The 17,462-nt window shown below is 40.5% G+C and overlaps 1 protein-coding gene across 1 annotated transcript; it reads left to right on the forward strand.

Moving 5' to 3' along the window:
* LOC115351123 (meprin A subunit alpha-like) lies at nucleotides 1-16,476 on the forward strand. The gene is made up of 14 exons (XM_030037537.2): nucleotides 1-69; nucleotides 155-179; nucleotides 275-328; nucleotides 1,181-1,221; nucleotides 1,332-1,410; nucleotides 1,729-1,846; nucleotides 3,396-3,571; nucleotides 6,649-6,870; nucleotides 7,848-7,997; nucleotides 10,838-11,053; nucleotides 11,715-12,173; nucleotides 13,332-13,505; nucleotides 14,096-14,303; nucleotides 14,667-16,476. Exons 1-14 carry the CDS (start codon nucleotides 1-3, stop codon nucleotides 14,812-14,814), a joined length of 2,139 nt encoding a protein of 712 aa, XP_029893397.1. The 3' UTR covers nucleotides 14,815-16,476.
* The last annotated feature ends 986 nt before the right edge of the window (nucleotides 16,477-17,462 follow it).

A 17,462-nucleotide genomic window follows, 5' to 3' on the forward strand; every position in this document is an offset into this window, starting at 1 on the left:
ATGGGCTCCAGCATCTTCCCACTCTGCCTAGCACTTCTATTCTGTTATGTCTATGGTACTCCAGTCTCTGTAAGTAGAAATCTGATTTCTAAAGGCTCCTCTCAGTCCAGAGACATCTCATACCTTATACTGGTTATATTTTATTCTCTTTCAGGTCAGGCACCTCTCCAGTGAAGCTGGTAAGTGCTTTGTGTGCTGTTTTGAGTTTTGAAGCATTTTCTTCTGCTTGCTGTGTGCCACCACATGTGAACATAATGTTTTGCCTGTCTTGCAGCAGCAGAATATGATGCTGGTGAGATAATCAAAGACATTCCAGACATAAACTTAGGTGAGTTCATGTCTAAATTCTCATAAGGCCTGAAAAATTGTTAGCAAAGTGCTGCATTTTCAGTATTGTAAAAAAGATGTGAGTGACTGATGGTCAGGTAGTTCATGGTAACAAGAGAAATATAATTAAGTGAGCTCTGAATTACCTTCCTCTGGCTATGACACATTAATCTATCCTAGGACTGTAACCCTATGTAAACAAGGGATGCAGATGTCTTTCACTTCTGAAGTTTGGACAGACCCATGGTGTTAAGGCAGTAACACGCTGTATCAATTGGAAAGGCTCTGGAGTCCCACCAGCATTTCCCCCCCATCTCTATATGATTTTTATAAAGTTTTACAAAGTATAAAATAGCTTAGATGTTTATTGAGCTATGTAAGTGGTAAGGAAATCAAATGGAAAAGACACAACACACTGTACTGTCTTCCTCTATTTTTTTTTATTCCCTGTAATGCAAATTTCCATATATCCTTTGATGGTGCACTGTACAATATTCTTCCTGATGCATTACTCAATATTATTATATTCTCTAGAGCACTGTCTCACTGTGTGACTGTTGCCACTGCCAGATAGCAAGCAAGAGGTTATCAAACTAGACTTTGATAATGATGGCCACCAGATTTCTGTCACCAAAAATGCAGACATTGCTGAGTAGTAAATATTGAGTAGAAATAGCTGTTACCTTTAGGCCTGTCCCTATATTTCAGTGTAAAGAGGCTGGTCCTTCTTTATTTTCTGTAAATGCCCAAGGACATTAATTTTGTATAACTAGGCTCAATATGGTGTATGAGGTGAAATACATTTGATATTTGATGTTTCATTTACATTATCTTTCATTAAATTACTTTTCAGCTGCTGGACTGGACCTCTTTCAGGGTGATATCATGCTCCCTGTAAGTAATTAAAAACTTTATATCTATCACTTGTCCTAATTGTATTTTTGGTACAAATCATCCCATCTCCCCACAGCAGATGCATCACCAGCTGTTAATTCCCTTTTCAGAAAAATCAGCGAAATGCCCTAAGAAATGAGACCTACAGATGGAAGTTCCCCATTCCCTATATTCTGGGTGATAACCTAGGTAATGCAGATACTTTATTCAGATTTTAGCTCCAATCCTTATTTGCACTAGAGTCACTGTGATAAAAAATTTGCCTTTTTCAGAACTGGTTCTCTCACATTAAAATTCACTAAAAACTAGACGGCTTCTTTATATCAAAAACATTTTTTTTCTTCTACAGCTATCATTAAAAAAATCACAATTTTATCAAATTCAATAATATTTTTTTTCAATCATTTTTCCTTTGGTCCTATGTGTATGTCTTTGTGCATACCTTACCTCTCCAGGGTGAATGATCTGCAGTGTGTTAAAGGTGTTTTCCTGATGCATGTTTTCCAGATCTGAATGCCAAAGGAGTAATTCTCCAGGCGTTTGAAATGTTCCGTCTTAAGTCTTGCATTGATTTCAAGCCATATGAAGGAGAGAGAACCTACATATTCTTTAAAAAAGAAAGCGGGTAAGGGTTATATCAATTTCTGTTTATTTTTTCTGTGTAGAATCAGCTGGGAATTCATTCCATTTGACTTCAGCAGTCGAAAAGTTTAGTCTAAGTTTGTTAGCAGAGAAAAAGAGGCCACCGACAAAGCAGCCCATCTTACCTTCGTAGACACAAAGCTTGCAAGCAGCTGCCTCCCTCTACTGACTGCAGAGGATATTTAGATGATGAATTTGGAATAGGCATCTGATGTTTGGATGGCTACTCTTTGATGAGATGAATCCCAGCATTGCTGGGTTTTCATCAGCTCCTTCCATTTTCCTACCTAGGGTTGTCTTCCATTTCAGTGGTGGGTGAAACAACCCTCATGTACATCCTCTTAACTTACCAAGGATGTGAATAGCCAGAATTTAGGTTTTGAAATCTTTGGAAGACAGGTCAAAAAAAGCTGTGGAAAGCCAGTTTATTGTAATATTGCTATTGTTTTGACATGGCTCTTCTTTAATGAAAGGTTCTCTCAAAATCTGAAAGGGTTTTATACTCAGAGATTCTGGTTTTCAGGAACTGGAAAGATTTATTTTATTTCCTACATCTAAACATGTTTTGAAAGAACATCTAAAAAAGCACAACAATCTTCTCACTGTATCAGCTGTGAATATTTCTCGCTCTCCCAGAACTTCATAAAGGCCTATAGGCACTGATATTTCTGCTCTCAGCTCTTCCTTGGGTAATGTCCTATGACACTTCTCTTACAAGACTGCAAGCACCATGACATTTGACAAGTTGGTACTGGAAACTCCCTGGTAGCAGCTATTCAAAAGACGATAGGCCCAAGCTCTTTGTTTTCAGTACCCACACTAGTGTGTTCAGGGCTCCTTCAACAAACTCGACCCACTGCTTTGTGATGTGCAAATGAAGCTACAGTCCAAGCAGATCCTCTTTAGCAGTTGCCTCTCACATCACCCTTGGGCTACCCCAAAAAGTTGCCAGTGAATTGGCTGAGGAGCTCTTTCCCTCCTCAGTCATCATCAGCTTCTGCTGAGTCATGGATGAGGGGCTGGGCCTTCACAGAAAAATATAATTTCACACTTATGGCCAATGCATTGCATAGTTGCGTTAAAAACCACCAAATGCTGCTATTCTAAATGCTCCTCGATCTTTTCTCTATTCCAAGTGATTGCAAAAAAGCTCAGTCTGTCTTGATGAGTTTACTGCTTCTATGTATGTATTATGTTTCTGGGCACATTTCTTGCCAAAATGACAGCTGATATAGGACTAAACATCTGTGGATATCAAAAATCAGGGATGAGCTTGTCTAACGTAGAGGGTAAGTAAAATGCTGGCCTCATGCAAGTGATGGCGAGTATGTTTTTGGGGCTTAGTCTGCTTTCAGAGTAGAGTATTTGTAGAGTATCAAGGCATCTGGTCAGCATCTAAATAATGATTTATGTTACTCCTTTTATATTTAAACCTTTTTTGATATTACTTTAAAGCCAGTGAGCAGACTGAGAACTTAAATACAGAGAAGAAAACTCTACTTAACAGACAGTAAGATCACTCTCTTTCTCAGGTGTTGGTCCATGGTGGGGGACCTGCAGACTGGACAGACCCTCTCTATTGGGGCAGGGTGTGACTACAGAGCAATTGTGGAACACGAGATCCTGCATGCTTTAGGATTTTACCATGAGCAGTCGAGGATGGACCGGGATGACTACGTGACAATCTGGTGGGATGAAATTATTGCAGGTGCGTTTTGACCTTCAAGTCAGATTTTATAAAGTGCAGATTCATCAGTATCTTATTTTCCCTTCTAGATTTTAAGACCTTCTTAAATATATGATTTTAGAAACACAGGGCCACACCTGAGACCACTGTAAATCAATCTGTAGATGTAGCAGGATTTTGATACAACTTCTCTGGTCAAAGACCAGAGACTGTCTAAGGCCAGAAAAGCGAGGCCCTGCTTGGAAGTCAGAGGACTTTATTTTCCCTTGGCTCCAGGACTAGTCTGCTCTCTGATTTTGAACAAATCATTTCCCCTCTGTAGGAGTCTGTTTTCTCTTGCCATGTAATGTAAATGTAAAAACTTACTGGGATGGTAAGCTTTGAGGTGGCTCTTCTTTAATCAAAGGTCCTCTCAAAATCTGAAAGGTTTTTACACTCAGAGATTCAGGCTTTCCTGAAGCTGGAAAGATTTACTTTGTACATGAAGAAGGTTCAAAGTGATTAGATCAGATGTGACACATAAAATAGAGCTCTGTCCTGCTCTCTCCTGCCCGGTGTGTCTTTGCAGGTTCTTGCCTTCAGGTTTAGTATCATCAGATACAGTGGCTTTATGAGTTTCAGCAAACTCTCCACAGTCCCCCTGCTCCCTAGGCAGTTTCTCCAGCTGTCTCCTGTGAGGTCTGGTTCTGTACTACTTCATGGTTGCTTATTTGAAAAAGAGTGAATGGGAGTCTCTAACAAGTTCTGAAAGGCATGCTAGCAAAGATAAGTGTAAACCCTTGTTCCCCATGGTGGTGCTTTGCGATGCCAGTGATGGTGCCAATGCAGCAAAGTTGCTCTGCCATTGCTCATGCTCTGTGTGGACAAACTGATCACTTCGGTCTCCAGGGTTGTGCAATCACCATCTTTGCAAATAAGTGAAAAATACATGAAAAAATAGTCATCAGAAAGGAACAAGATTCAGGGAATGCTGTGTTCTCTTTTCGATAGATAAGAACTGCTGGTACAAGCAATTTCTGCTGATCTCTAAGAGCAGTATCTGATAGTTTGAATTGCTCCAGGTTGAACGGCCTTGCACGTTACTACTTGCCTCTACCCTGTAATTCGCAGTGTCTTTTGGGGAGGCTGAGTAGTAGATGGGATGTGGATATTGATTTTGCAGACCATTATTTTTATTCTTAGGAACAGCACTAAAAACAATTCACCTTATTACTAACTTGGTCTTATCCTGAATCACGGTGATGAAGATGATGATGATAATAGTATCTAGACTCTGACCTTTGGGGCCCTTTTTGCTGTGCATTGTAACTAACCACCTACAAAGTAAGAAGTCTTACAATGTACTTATAATGTACTATTGTGAGCTCCATGATGTACAGAGGTATGGAAAAGCTCGACAAAACAGTGACAGGTCTCTGTGCAATTTTTTTTTTTTTTTTTTTTTTTTTTTTTTTTTTTTTTGTTCTCCAGAAAATATATCATTGAATCCTCTCAACTTATCTGTGTTGTATTCAGTAGCCACAAACTTGGAACACCAGAAAAATGATACAGATGTTGGACTTTAGTGTGATGTTATTCTGAATGGAGTCCTGGGGCTGGTCTGATATCATTACAGCCATTTCCTATATTCTGTAGGTTTCTATCCATACTATAAAATCCCATTTTCCAGTTAAGCAAATTTGTTAAGTAGAAAACTTCTCCTGAAGCCATTTGAAAGATGTCTGCTTCTCTAAAGGGAAATAAGGTTGATAAGATTGTGCTCTGTGTGTGCGTTTGTGCACATCTGTTCCTGCATTAGTGATCTGCAACCCCGAATTTAATAGCATGGTAGCAGTTTTTGCCATAATGCATTTCCATAAACTGCAATGCAGATAGCTGGCTGGTAAGAGAAGAGATCCCCTATTCATGTTGCTGTTGACAGAAAAGCTAATAAGCCTATTAGGTTTCAGAGAAAACACACAAGACAGCTTAATTAAATTGCCACCTTGCTGTATGGTTTATTTCTTTTAAAAACGCATAGAAGTTACCCTTTGCCTGGCAATGATCTTAAAAGCCAGCATCATTACACATGCCTGTGTCCTGCCAAGATTTTTTCCCCAGCTATAAAAAGTGATAGCACTTAATTATCAAGATTCTCACCCTTTTTGATAAAAGGTGTAATCTGAGTATCTGTAAAATCCCGAGCTCTTATACAATCTCAAGCCTTGGACTGAAGACCTTTGGGCCCAGAATGGACTTGCAGAAGGGAAGGGCAGTCTTTACACAGAGAAACTGTAATTATCCACCAGCACAGTCATGTGCTGTTTCTTCTTAGAGAAAGAATGCCAAATATTCTGAAATTCTGAATATTTGTATTTTGCCAAATACAAAAAATATTTTTTGTAGTTGGAGATGCTGGTAATCTCTCTTTACTTCCATACCAAAGTATATGAAACGGTTCCCTCTCTCTGCCCTAGCAGACACCTTCATAAAGAAAAACTTCCTGTAAGGACAAATTATTTCACCAAGAAACCCTGAGAAGCATGTTTCCAAAAGACATTTCAATAAAAATATCATAGCAATATTTTCAACCTAGGGTAAAAACATCTTCCCCCCCACCCCGATTCCTAATGTATTCTTTGCTTCAAAGAAGAACAGAACCTGGAGGCACTCCAGGAATCTCATACCTGTCCGCTTAATGAGCGGAGGGCTCCAGGGCCTTTCCTTGCCCATATATGATCTAATATCCTGGTAAACATTTGCATCAATATTCACAGGCTCTGGAATGGAGTACATTAATCCTTAAATTTAATCCTTCAGGATGCTTACTCTTAGACCATCTAATCTGACCTCCTATATATCCCATTCTTTACAGCTCATTGATATTTGATTTTGAACTTACTGAAGTCACATGTGAGGGTGCAGAACTGGAATCTGAAGACACTACTTTGTTGTTCAAATGGCTTCATAAAAAAAATCTTGCTAAATTTGAATATTTTGTAAAGTAATTTCTTTCAGGTATATCAATTCTGCCTCAGAAAACTGTATCCGAGGGGTCGTGCTAAAGCTGTTTCCTTTCCAGTCTCTAAAAATGAAGGTCTTTTCTGTTCTTTTACCAGGACAAGAGCACAATTTTCTGAAGTACAATGACAGCTTCATCACTGATCTGAACACCCCGTATGACTACGAATCATTGATGCACTATGAACCATTTTCATTTAACAAAAATGAAAGCAAGCCCACAATCACAGCGAAGATACCAGAATTTGATAACATAATTGGGCAACGTCTAGACATCAGTGCCATTGACCTGGAAAGACTGAATCGCATGTATAACTGCAGTAAGTCATAATTTAACTGTGGCAAACTGTTTCTTTGTTTATACTTGAGCCTGGCTGGTTCACCTCTCTAACGTCTCTAAAACCACAAAAACTCTTCTCAGGTGCTCTTGAGGAGGTATGGGAGACAACCCGTGCTGTAAAGACCCAAACTGTTTATTCCCTTCTCATCCCTCTCTTTGGCTCTGTTAACTGTCATTACTTTTCCAAAACTCCAATTAGTCAATGAAAGTCAATCCATTCACATCTTTTCTTCCACATTGCTCCTAGGGGTTCAGACATGTGGTTATGTTCTGCTGGTGTGTGGACAGCTTCATTGTGCTTTTGTAAGATGAATGCAACAGTACTTTATCCTCTTTGACTAACATTTGGTTTTAATTAGGTTATTTTGCACCTGAGCTTGGCTAAGTCTACAGTCCAACACAGTAGTTGGTTGCTAAGCCGGTTGAAGATGTTACCACTACATGTGATTGTAGTGAGAAGTTATTGTCCCCATGGATCTGCCAACAGAAGCATCTACTTGCAGGCAAACTCAGCTGAACTGGCCTAAGGTGACTGGTTAGACTTTGTTTGAAGTGGAAGAACAGTGCTCATGCTCATCAAGCAGAGAAGTGAGCCATGAAGAACAATAAACTCCAGCCGAGGAATGGTTAAATACACGACCACCACTATTCACAAAGGGACTTGTCTCTCCAAGGCTTACAAGCAGGCACAAAGACCACCACCATCAGTCACCGTGTTTCAGCTGCCGTGTAGGAGTTTGTTAACCTTCTGCAAAGTGGTCAGATGTTGTTATCTTTATGCAGGGAATCCCTCCAGGAATCAAATATTTCCTCTTTTGAGTCTTTGGGCTCACATCTGCTGTCAGTTGTCTTCTCTACATGATGACCATACTAGTGTAAACAAAACCCCCCAAAATTAGAGCAGAAATTTTAATGAGATACTTCTTTGGAGGTAACCATGTGTGCATTTTTTTTCAGCTTCAACTCACACTTTTTTGGACCAGTGTTCTTTTGAGTTTGAAAATATCTGCGGCATGATTCAGGGCGCCAGAGATGATCTAGACTGGGTCCATCAACAGAGCAGTGCTACAGGGCAGGAAGACCACACACTTTCTGGGCGCTGTAGAGGTAAAACGAAGTAACAGAACACTTCCCTATGGAAAAGGGGTTAGCTGGAGTAACGGTCCCTTGTGCATGCCTGTACTGGTCTGTGTGCTTTAAATACAGTGTCTTTAACAACTTCGCTGAACCTGTCATTGTAGTCAACCCATGAGAAAACCCAGCACTGGCTACTCTGAAAACACGGGATTAAATGACCATATTTAAGACACTACCCAGCAAACATCAGAGTTATAATGTTTCTAGTTAAGCAAAAAGCCTTACTTTTCACGTGTCTTGGTTCTGTGAGTGTGAGTTTATAGTTGCACTTGGGCTCTCATTAAGCTTTTTGAACATGGTGGAATGTTCACACCAGCAAGATAAAAGGGGACAAAGAACAATGTTAACTAGAGGCCTTTGAATTATAACCTGGAAAAGGATTTACTGCAACTTCCAAAGTATGAGTAAGAGTTATGTTACCCCATGATAAGAATGAAACGGCACTCTTAGCCACTCATAAATGTTGTGTTTGCAAAGCGAATGTTAAGTTAAGCTGGTTCTGGAGGTAGAAGAAAGTTGCAAAGTATTTTATGATAGGAGTTTAGGGATAATTTTCTTTTTCACATGGTAATTTTGCCATTTTTCAAAGGAAGAAAATCTCAGAAAGTGTGGAGTCAGCCCCAGTCAGTTGCAGGGTGCTAGCTTACAAGTGAGAATAAAGATTAAATCTCAACAGTCAGTTCTGAAAAGCAAGGGCCTGATTTGTCATTATTTAGACAGGGTAAACTACTACAGACTTCCAAAAAAAAGTGAATTCTGTAGTAAATTTTGCCTAAGTACAGAGTGGAGGAATCCTGGCCTAAAGCACATTCAGTTGTGCTTTGTTACTCTTTCATAAAGGAAAAATTTGACTTGCACTCAGGAGTAGACTATTCCCCTTATGTGATCCACTCCCTGGAAAGAACAAATCCTCAACCTCTTATAATGCTGGTACTTGTTGATCAGGTCCAAGAATGCAATATAACTCAAGAAAACCACCTGACAGCTTCTAGAAGTACATGCTCCTAACCCTCATCTGCATTTTTTAATCCTTTCTCTCCTTTTTTTCCCCCATATAGTATAACTGTAACTAAAAGATAATTCAGCTGACTTGTTTGAGATGATCAGGCAAAATCCAACCTGTCTGAAGTAAGCACTTAGCCTGCACTTATGCTTTAACATCTAGTGACTCGGTACAAAATAAGTATCAACTTTATCTGAAGAGTTAATGGAGAGGGGTAGGTGTCTCTGGATCTGCAGGGTGTCTAAATGAATTGCATGAGTAGGGAGTGCCTCTCCCCTTGGACTCCTTCAAAGGGTCATTGACTCACCAGGAATTTAGACATTTTTGGAAAACTGGTTCTGCAGTCATCTCAAGTGGGGGCAAATTTTAGGTTTCTAACACTGATGGATCATATTTTGCCCAAACAGTTTTGACGTCTTGGGTTTTTGACTTATTACTGACTAAACTGAAGGAGGAAAAGTACAGCCTAACATTTAGAGAGGAGCTCGCAGCCTGGCTCTGGATTTGACCCCTGTATCCTTATGCTGAAGACTGCTAAGGCCATATTCTAATTGCCATAGATGCTTAATGTTGCCTCTACTTGACTTTCTTATCTAAAAGGAGGTAGAGTCTAGACCATCTGGGGGTTTGATACCGTAATAAGTTCAACAACAAAGTAAGCCACCTTAATAAGGCTCACAACCCTGTTTCTCACTTGGAGCAACAGTGATCATACTTGTATTTAACACACTTAAATTTAACATAAATTTAACTTAGGGTGAAGTGTCATACGTGTGCATAAAGCAATTGGGTATCTTTGGCAAGGTTTCTATGGGTATGAGTTCAAAGCATTGCTACCGTGTGGGAGGTAATGGAGAATATTCCCCTGACATGGTTAGAGCGAACATGATAAACAGCTGGAACAGCTCCACTAACCATGCAGGGGGCTGTACTGTGTTTATGGAGCTGTAGGTTTAATTGATGATGCCCTAGACGTTAGCTTGGACAAGAGTCCAAGGAACCAGCCCCCAACAGTGGAAGCTTTCACACAATAGCTAAAAGAATTTCACTTGTTAATTTAATCATAGATGATAATGAATAACTAAAAAGCAACAGAATACAGATAAGGCTTGACAAGTTCATGTGACACCAAGATAAGATATGTGTGCAAATGGTGAATCCCTTGTAAATATAAGGATAAAGGTAGACACTTCAAATCTAAAGTAAAGAATGCTTCAGAAAATGTTAGTGGGAAATTAAACTAAAAGGGCAGGAATTCTTAAATAATTTCCCCAAACTGAGAAGCTGAGTTTTGAAATGTCTTCGGGCAAGCTGTAAAAAAGGAGCTTCTTCATGTTCAAGGTCAGGACACTGCTAGTTTTATGTCCAACCCTTTTTTATTATCTTTATCACTGAAAAGAAATTATCTTACTCTTTACAAGGTAATATAGAATATGATCTCTAAGCTCTCATCTTTAGATTATCTTCAGTATAAATCAGGAAAAAACCTATGTCTACTAGTTACTTGCAGTCAGCACTGAATCCTCTCTCTCCTATCTCTGACATTGCTGAGGCATCCTACTTTCAAACTAACTAATGCAGAACTAACATAAACTGCCCGCAATGAGTTCCATATCTACGCTCAACTACTAGTCCTGTTCTTATCCTGGTCTGTCTTGGATGGTTATCACATACCATTTCCTCTACTATTCATGTTAAGCACTGTACTTATGCCTACTAAAAGAGTGGAGTTGAAATGACAAATTTTCACCACGCAACTAGTAGGAAATCTGGAAAGAGACAGTGACACTCTGCACTTTCTTCACAGATGCTGGCTATTTCATGTACTTCAACACCAGCTCTGCCAAGGCAGATGAGGTGGCAGTCCTAGAGTCTCGAATCCTTTATCCAAAGAGAACTCAGCAGTGCCTCCAGTTCTTCTATAAGATCACAGGAAGCCTTTCTGACAAGCTGATCATCTGGCTTAAGGAGGATGATGGCACTGGAAATGTTCGCAAGATGAGGAAAATTCAAACCTTTCAAGGTAATTCTGGAAATATGAGGAATATGGAGAATATTAGGGGAGGAAAAGTTGTCTTACTGAGTCCATGAATGCAGTGGACTGGCTCAGAAATCAAAAGATTTTCCCAAAGCTACCAGAATATCTTGCAATCCGGCTAAGGATTTTGGTATTACGTGAGGACATTTAGCAGTGAAACTGCGGGTTGTAATAATGTAATTTAGGTGTTCCACAGCAGAATTCACCATGTTCCTAATAATGTTATGTTACACTTGGTGAGTGTGTGGGACCCCAAACTCTACTGGAGATAATTGACTACATCTCCACCGGCTGTTATATGATCTAACAGTGAGCTGTTCAGATGTAAATACCTGTGCTCATCTGCAATCAGTAAGAATCCCAGCCTGATTTTTATATGGTTGGAAATATAAAAACATATGTAGTTTTGAAAATGTGAACTGAGTTCCCACTTTGGGTTCCTAATACAATGTGTCCAAAGCATTTAGCTGATAATGCAATGTGAGTATATTATAATCACTATACCAGCTTAAGATCTCTAGCCTTCAGGACTCTGTGAGAGGTCTAGTTGTCTAAAAATGCAGCTGGAATGGGTGGCTAGGAATAAGCTGCTTCATAACATCACTAGTCATGCTGATGGCAATGTTTTGCTTTCCTTTTACCAAAGCCGATAATGACTATAACTGGAAAATTGCCCACGTAACCCTCAACGCTCAGAAGAAGTTCCGTTACCTCTTCCAAGGACTAAAGGGCAACTCCAGCTCTTCAACTGGTGGGATTGCCATCGATGATGTCACACTGACAGAGACCCCCTGTCCCACAGCTGTGTGGGTCATTCGGAATTTCAGCCAAATCCTCAAAAACACATCAAGTGATGTTATTCAAAGCCCCCGCTTTTATAGCCCCGAGGGTTATGGGTTTGGCATAAGTTTGCATCCCCACTCCAGAATCAGTGGCTACACTCGGGTTGCCTTTCACTTGTGCAGTGGCGAGAACGATGGTGTTCTGGAGTGGCCAGCTCTGAACCGCCAAGCTGTACTCACAGTGCTGGACCAGGACCCCGACGTCTTGAAAAGGATGTCCTCAAGCAAAAGCTTCACCACAAGCAAAGACCATGTTAGCTCAGGTAAGTGGGGTCTGCCTGGAGGAATGATGAAAATGAAAACCAAGGAATCTGAGTCAGAGGGCTGAGTGTAGGGCTCAGAGTTTGGCAATTTTGGCTACATTTCCCAATCTGGGACACTTTCCTGTGTATGACTCAGAATTCCTGTCTGTGAAAGATCATCTCATGTGGAAAGTGACGCATAGAAGGTTGGTGTTATTATGAACAATCCCTGGGATATCTGAGTTTGACTCTAAATACAGAGTTCTCCTAAGAGCTGGCAATTCCCATTCTACCTGTGGTTTGCCCATTATGGTAGGTGACATATCACCACAGGATGGTGCAATGCCAGCAGGGTGCTGTATTCCCTTACTAAATCAGCAATAATTTAAGTTAAAACTGCATTTTGGAGGCTTGGTTAACTTGAACATACATGGTCTGAATGCACAACGTTCACTCTGTAGCTGTATTTAAGAAAAAAACAGAATTGAAAACACCTGTGAGATCAGTTTGCAGCATTTGAAGCCTGTCTTGCTTGGCTGGGTGTACACTGCAGATTATGAAAGGGACTACCTTTTAACTCCAGGCTTATGTAGCATGTAACACTGTAGTTCCACATCCAGCCCTAGGATTTTCCATGGATGTGTTAATTTAAAGAAATAAGAACAACAGGACAATACTGGGTTTGGTACAGAATAAAATACTAGAGTTGAATCTCCATCCCTCTTTACTTTTTCCAGTGGAAGTTTAGTACACACTCTTTCAGTAGGAGGTTTTAAACCTTAGGTATGACTGTGTTTAACAGAACCATAGCAATGAACAAAATCTGTGACACTTTAAACGACAGGTACTTAAAAACTGATGAGGGAGTGTCCTTACACAGGAGGTTGCTCTTAGCTGGTGACAACAAGGAGGTAACTTGAATTTGGCTAGTCCTCAATGAAAGGGGATTTGTGGAATTTCAGTGCCCTCATAGACTAGGAGTCCTCATGCAGACCACATCTAAGGATCTGCTGGCACCCATAATTTGTCATTCCTCTGTGATTAGTTTGGGCATTTCAGCTCTGAACTTGATTTTACAGCATAAATCCTCTTTAACACTGTAATGCAGAAAAAAGTCATGTCATACTTCCAGCTGCAGAACTTTGTGGTTCTTATTCATCACTCATATTCTCTTTGCAGATGCTAATGGAACCTTAATATGGGAGAAACCATCAATTGCTGGAAAATTTGATGCCTCGTGCAATTGTTATAGAAGTGTATCATGGGGGTGGACTAACTTCATATCCCACAGACAGATGAGACGGAGAAGCTTCCTGAAAAATGATGACTTGATTATTTTTGCAGAATTTAATGGTAAAGACCTTCTTCCTGATTCTCCTTACAAAAAGAAATCGGTGACCTTTTCCATCTCTTTTCATACATTCAAGTAACTATTGCCACCTGTCTCTGAGTCATCTTCTCTTCTAATGGGTATCAGTTTTTAAAAGCAGTTCTGTGTCTTAGCTTCAGGTGGGTGATGTTGACTAAAGTGATTGTGAATTCAGAGGAATCTAAATGGCAATGATTTACTAAAGATTAACTTCATAGATACCTTTAAGCACCCTAACCAGTAGCTATGTCCATTTCTAAGCATTAAACATACTAAAAGGCCTTCCTCATGGTGTTTATTTTCAAACAGAACAGCCACACTTGGCATAATTTTTCAAAGTACAGAATACCACTGATTTACCTAACTAGTTACCATAATTTCAGTATTATTTTCTATCTTGTGCTTTAAATATGCAGAACTCGGTGTGGTACAGCAAGAACTCTGTAAAGGGCAAATGGACAAGGAGTACCCACTGGTCCATAAGCACCCTGTGAGCCCCTGGTATGACGAATACTACATACAGCGTCCCTCACTGTTATCTGATGTCTTTCTCCTCTCTTTCCTTTTTTAAAAGATCTAAGTCACCTCAATAACACTGAAGTCCCTGTCAAACGGGAACAATCTGCTTTCATGGAAGGCCTCATTCTTGAAAGGCAGAAGAGAGCAGCCGAGGATATGGAGCCCATTCAAGACCGGCTGCCTTATCTGCAAGACCCGTGTGACCCAAACCCTTGCCAGAATGACGGAGTCTGTGTGAATGTGAAAGGGAAAGCAAGCTGCAGGTACCACGGACCTCCTCCCTGCTTGCCTTGACTTTCTTCTGAACCAAATGATGCAGCTAATAAATATTCAGAGCTACAGACCTCAGAGGTCTGAGCCACTAGGTTTGCAAAGGAACAGTAGGAACAAAACACTTCATTGCAGTGACTGGTTTCTACCAGCAGCCATAAGGGGAGGAAAAGAAACCCCATTCTGTGGTGCTTCCAGGGGTTGTAAAAGGCCTCCAAACAAGGTGGGGATGTTGTGACATGAACTGCTCTAATGGGAACTGCCCATCCAGGACAGTGAGTGTGAGGACCTTGAGGTGGGCCTATAAAGCAGGACAAAAGTCCTGATCCATGTGAATCTGTACTTTATTTTCCCAGGTGCCCATCAGGACAAGCCTTCTTCTTTATTGGTGAGAGGTGTCAGTCAAGACAGGTCCATGGGAGCGTCCTGGGAATGACAGTTGGTGGAATTGCTGGAACCATTGTCTTAACCATTGTCCTCATTTCCATCATGGCTAGAAGATAAAGAGCTGCAGCGGGATAAATCTCAGCCTGGTATTTTTCCATAGTTCGTAAGACACCAGTTTTCAGTGAAAAGCTATGAATACAACTTGTAGAAGACCAGTCAGCAAATGGATGACGTGCTCTATCAACATCTTGGCAGCAATCTGTTTACTCTGTAGGACTTGGCAGTTAAAGAACATACTGAAAGTTCATACCCTGCCTCTCTTGTCTATTCTTTGAATGTTTCATTTCTTCATCCAATAGCAAGTGGTAGTGCTGAAAGGCCATGCATTTACTCTCAACCACAGTTCAAACGTAGATTAAATAACTGGTAGGACCTCTCAAAACACTGGAAAAAGTCACACAGAAGCACAGATATTAAGATTCTAGAAATGTTCCTGTAGAAATTACTCAAGAAATCTAAAGGCTACAAATCCATAATTATGTAAATCAGTACATCAGTACTCATTTTCCATGGAGCTGTGCTGGTTTACAAAAGCTGATGAGCTATTATATAGAATTCATAGTAAACTACTATTATATATTTTTGGCCAATTCTCTAGCATGGAAATAATTTCACATTAAAGCTAGTTGTCTTTCTAGATGGCATAATCATGTAAGGTTTTCAAACATTCGAGTGTAAATCTATTCGCTGGGCATAACCCAAAGTTCTTTTAAACATCTCTAAAGCTCCCTTGATTTCGGCAGGCAGTGGATGAAATTGGAGCAGATCACCAGTTATAGGATTGGATCTGTAGCAGTTACCATTAAATTCATATCCCTTTGGAAATCACAAGTCATGGAGAGGGGCGGGAGTGTAGGAAGATGAAGACTGGGTATGTGATACTGGTGGGTGCTGGATAAGGTGTTAACACCCTACAATTTATTGCAGATGTCAGGGAGCAACCTATCTAGTATGTCCCAAGATCCCTGTTTTCAGTGCTCTAACAGTTTCCACACTTGAAACTTTGTTATCCAGGTTTCCTCCAAAAGCAGTTTCTTCTTGTCTGCATATCAGATCAGAAAGAATTCAGAATGCAAATGGTAAATAATCGCAGAGGGTGAAGCTATCTTTGTATTTATCAGATACCTGTCACAAGGCATGGCAGCCAAGGGAAAATGCACTCTCATGGCAGTAGGTTGTACACAGGGAGCTGTTTTCCATTTGTTTTTACACTTGGATTCATCCTGGTGCTCACACCAGTCCTGTCAGTAGGGACAAACCATCCATTTAATTAAGGCATAATCAGCAAGTTAGTACTCTGTCCCTCTTATTCTCTGCATCAAGAATGAAATCAAAACAAACACTTCCTGGAACATTTTTGGCCATCTGGCTGGACCTTACCACAGGCAGTTACAGATCTTATTACCTTCTGCCAGCTGGATTAGGGGACTCCTTTTTGGGTCAAAGGAGTCTCCCACCCAAATTGACAAGCTTATAGATTACGCTGGTTTATGGAATGAAAGACAGGAGATCTGTAAAGATGAATAAAATTACATGTTGCAGCTTGCTAGTTAATGTGTGAGACAGAGAAGCCAAAGACAGACAGGATCCAGGCAAGTCCTAATTAAGTGTTATCCTGCATACAATTTTGGTGTCCCTAGAGTAAAAGAACACCAAGAATAAGACTGCAAGTTGTCACCACTCACTCCAAAAACATGTGTAGGCTCTACCACTGTTCAGTTTACTCATCCCATGAGCTGCAAGCTTAGGAAAAGTCAGCTGCTAAGCACTGTAGTTTTAGATAGTTCCTCTCTCCAGTGTGTCTGCATTACAATGAACTCATATACTTTCTGTGTTCAGTCACTATAGGATGTAGCTGACAGCCTCTCTTGGCTCTCTTAAATATCATGTCTAATAAAGGCAGCTTTGCCACAGTCATTGGAGCAGAATATTGAAAGCATGAGTTTCTAAGGCTCTTAAAATCTATATTTAGGCTCCTTAAATAGACCTGTACTGAAGATGCCCAGAAGCATTGACTAACTAGTTTCCAGCCTGAGACCTTGTTTTGTCTGTGCCTCTGAATACCAGGTCAGTTCTAGGAAGGTCCCATAAATCTGAACCCCCAGGAGGAGGACTATAATAAGCCTGACCTCCCATCTGGAATTTCTCTAGAGAAGTGTTTTTTGGAAACTGTAGCTGAGATTTTTTTTATACTTGTGTTGCATGAAGGAAAAAATTTGCTTTGTGTGCAAATATAAACAGTAGCTGAAGTGTTGGTGGTTTTTGCTCGTGGCCAAAGCATGTGTAGGTCTTTGTTTCCTATTCAAACTTGCATTTAGGGGATTTGTTTTCCTAAAAGCAAAGAACTGTGTTTCTAATTGTCCTTTGCTTAACTTGCATGAGAAGTGAGGATTCTGTTGTGGGACGACAAATCCCTTTCTAACCTCCACCCACAGGCTTTCAGTACAGAACATCAGTCTTGTTTGTGTGCCCCAGGCCTGTATGGGTGGTGGAGCTGGGTTACAGACCTGCAACCCTAGCATGGGTTTGCAGCTGCTGATACCTTGCCTGCCTTACCCACTTATTTTATCTCACAGCACTGAACTGGAAGCAACAGTGGTCCAAGGTAACGGAGACTGGAGACCTGGATCATTGGGAAGGCAGGCACCACATTCTGCAAAAGATCTGTGTAACCTACAGAAGATCCTTCGGTGCCACCAAGTGTT

Source organism: Aquila chrysaetos, chromosome 15 (genome assembly GCF_900496995.4).
Source record: "Aquila chrysaetos chrysaetos chromosome 15, bAquChr1.4, whole genome shotgun sequence".
In the NCBI taxonomy this organism is placed as follows: domain Eukaryota; kingdom Metazoa; phylum Chordata; class Aves; order Accipitriformes; family Accipitridae; genus Aquila; species Aquila chrysaetos.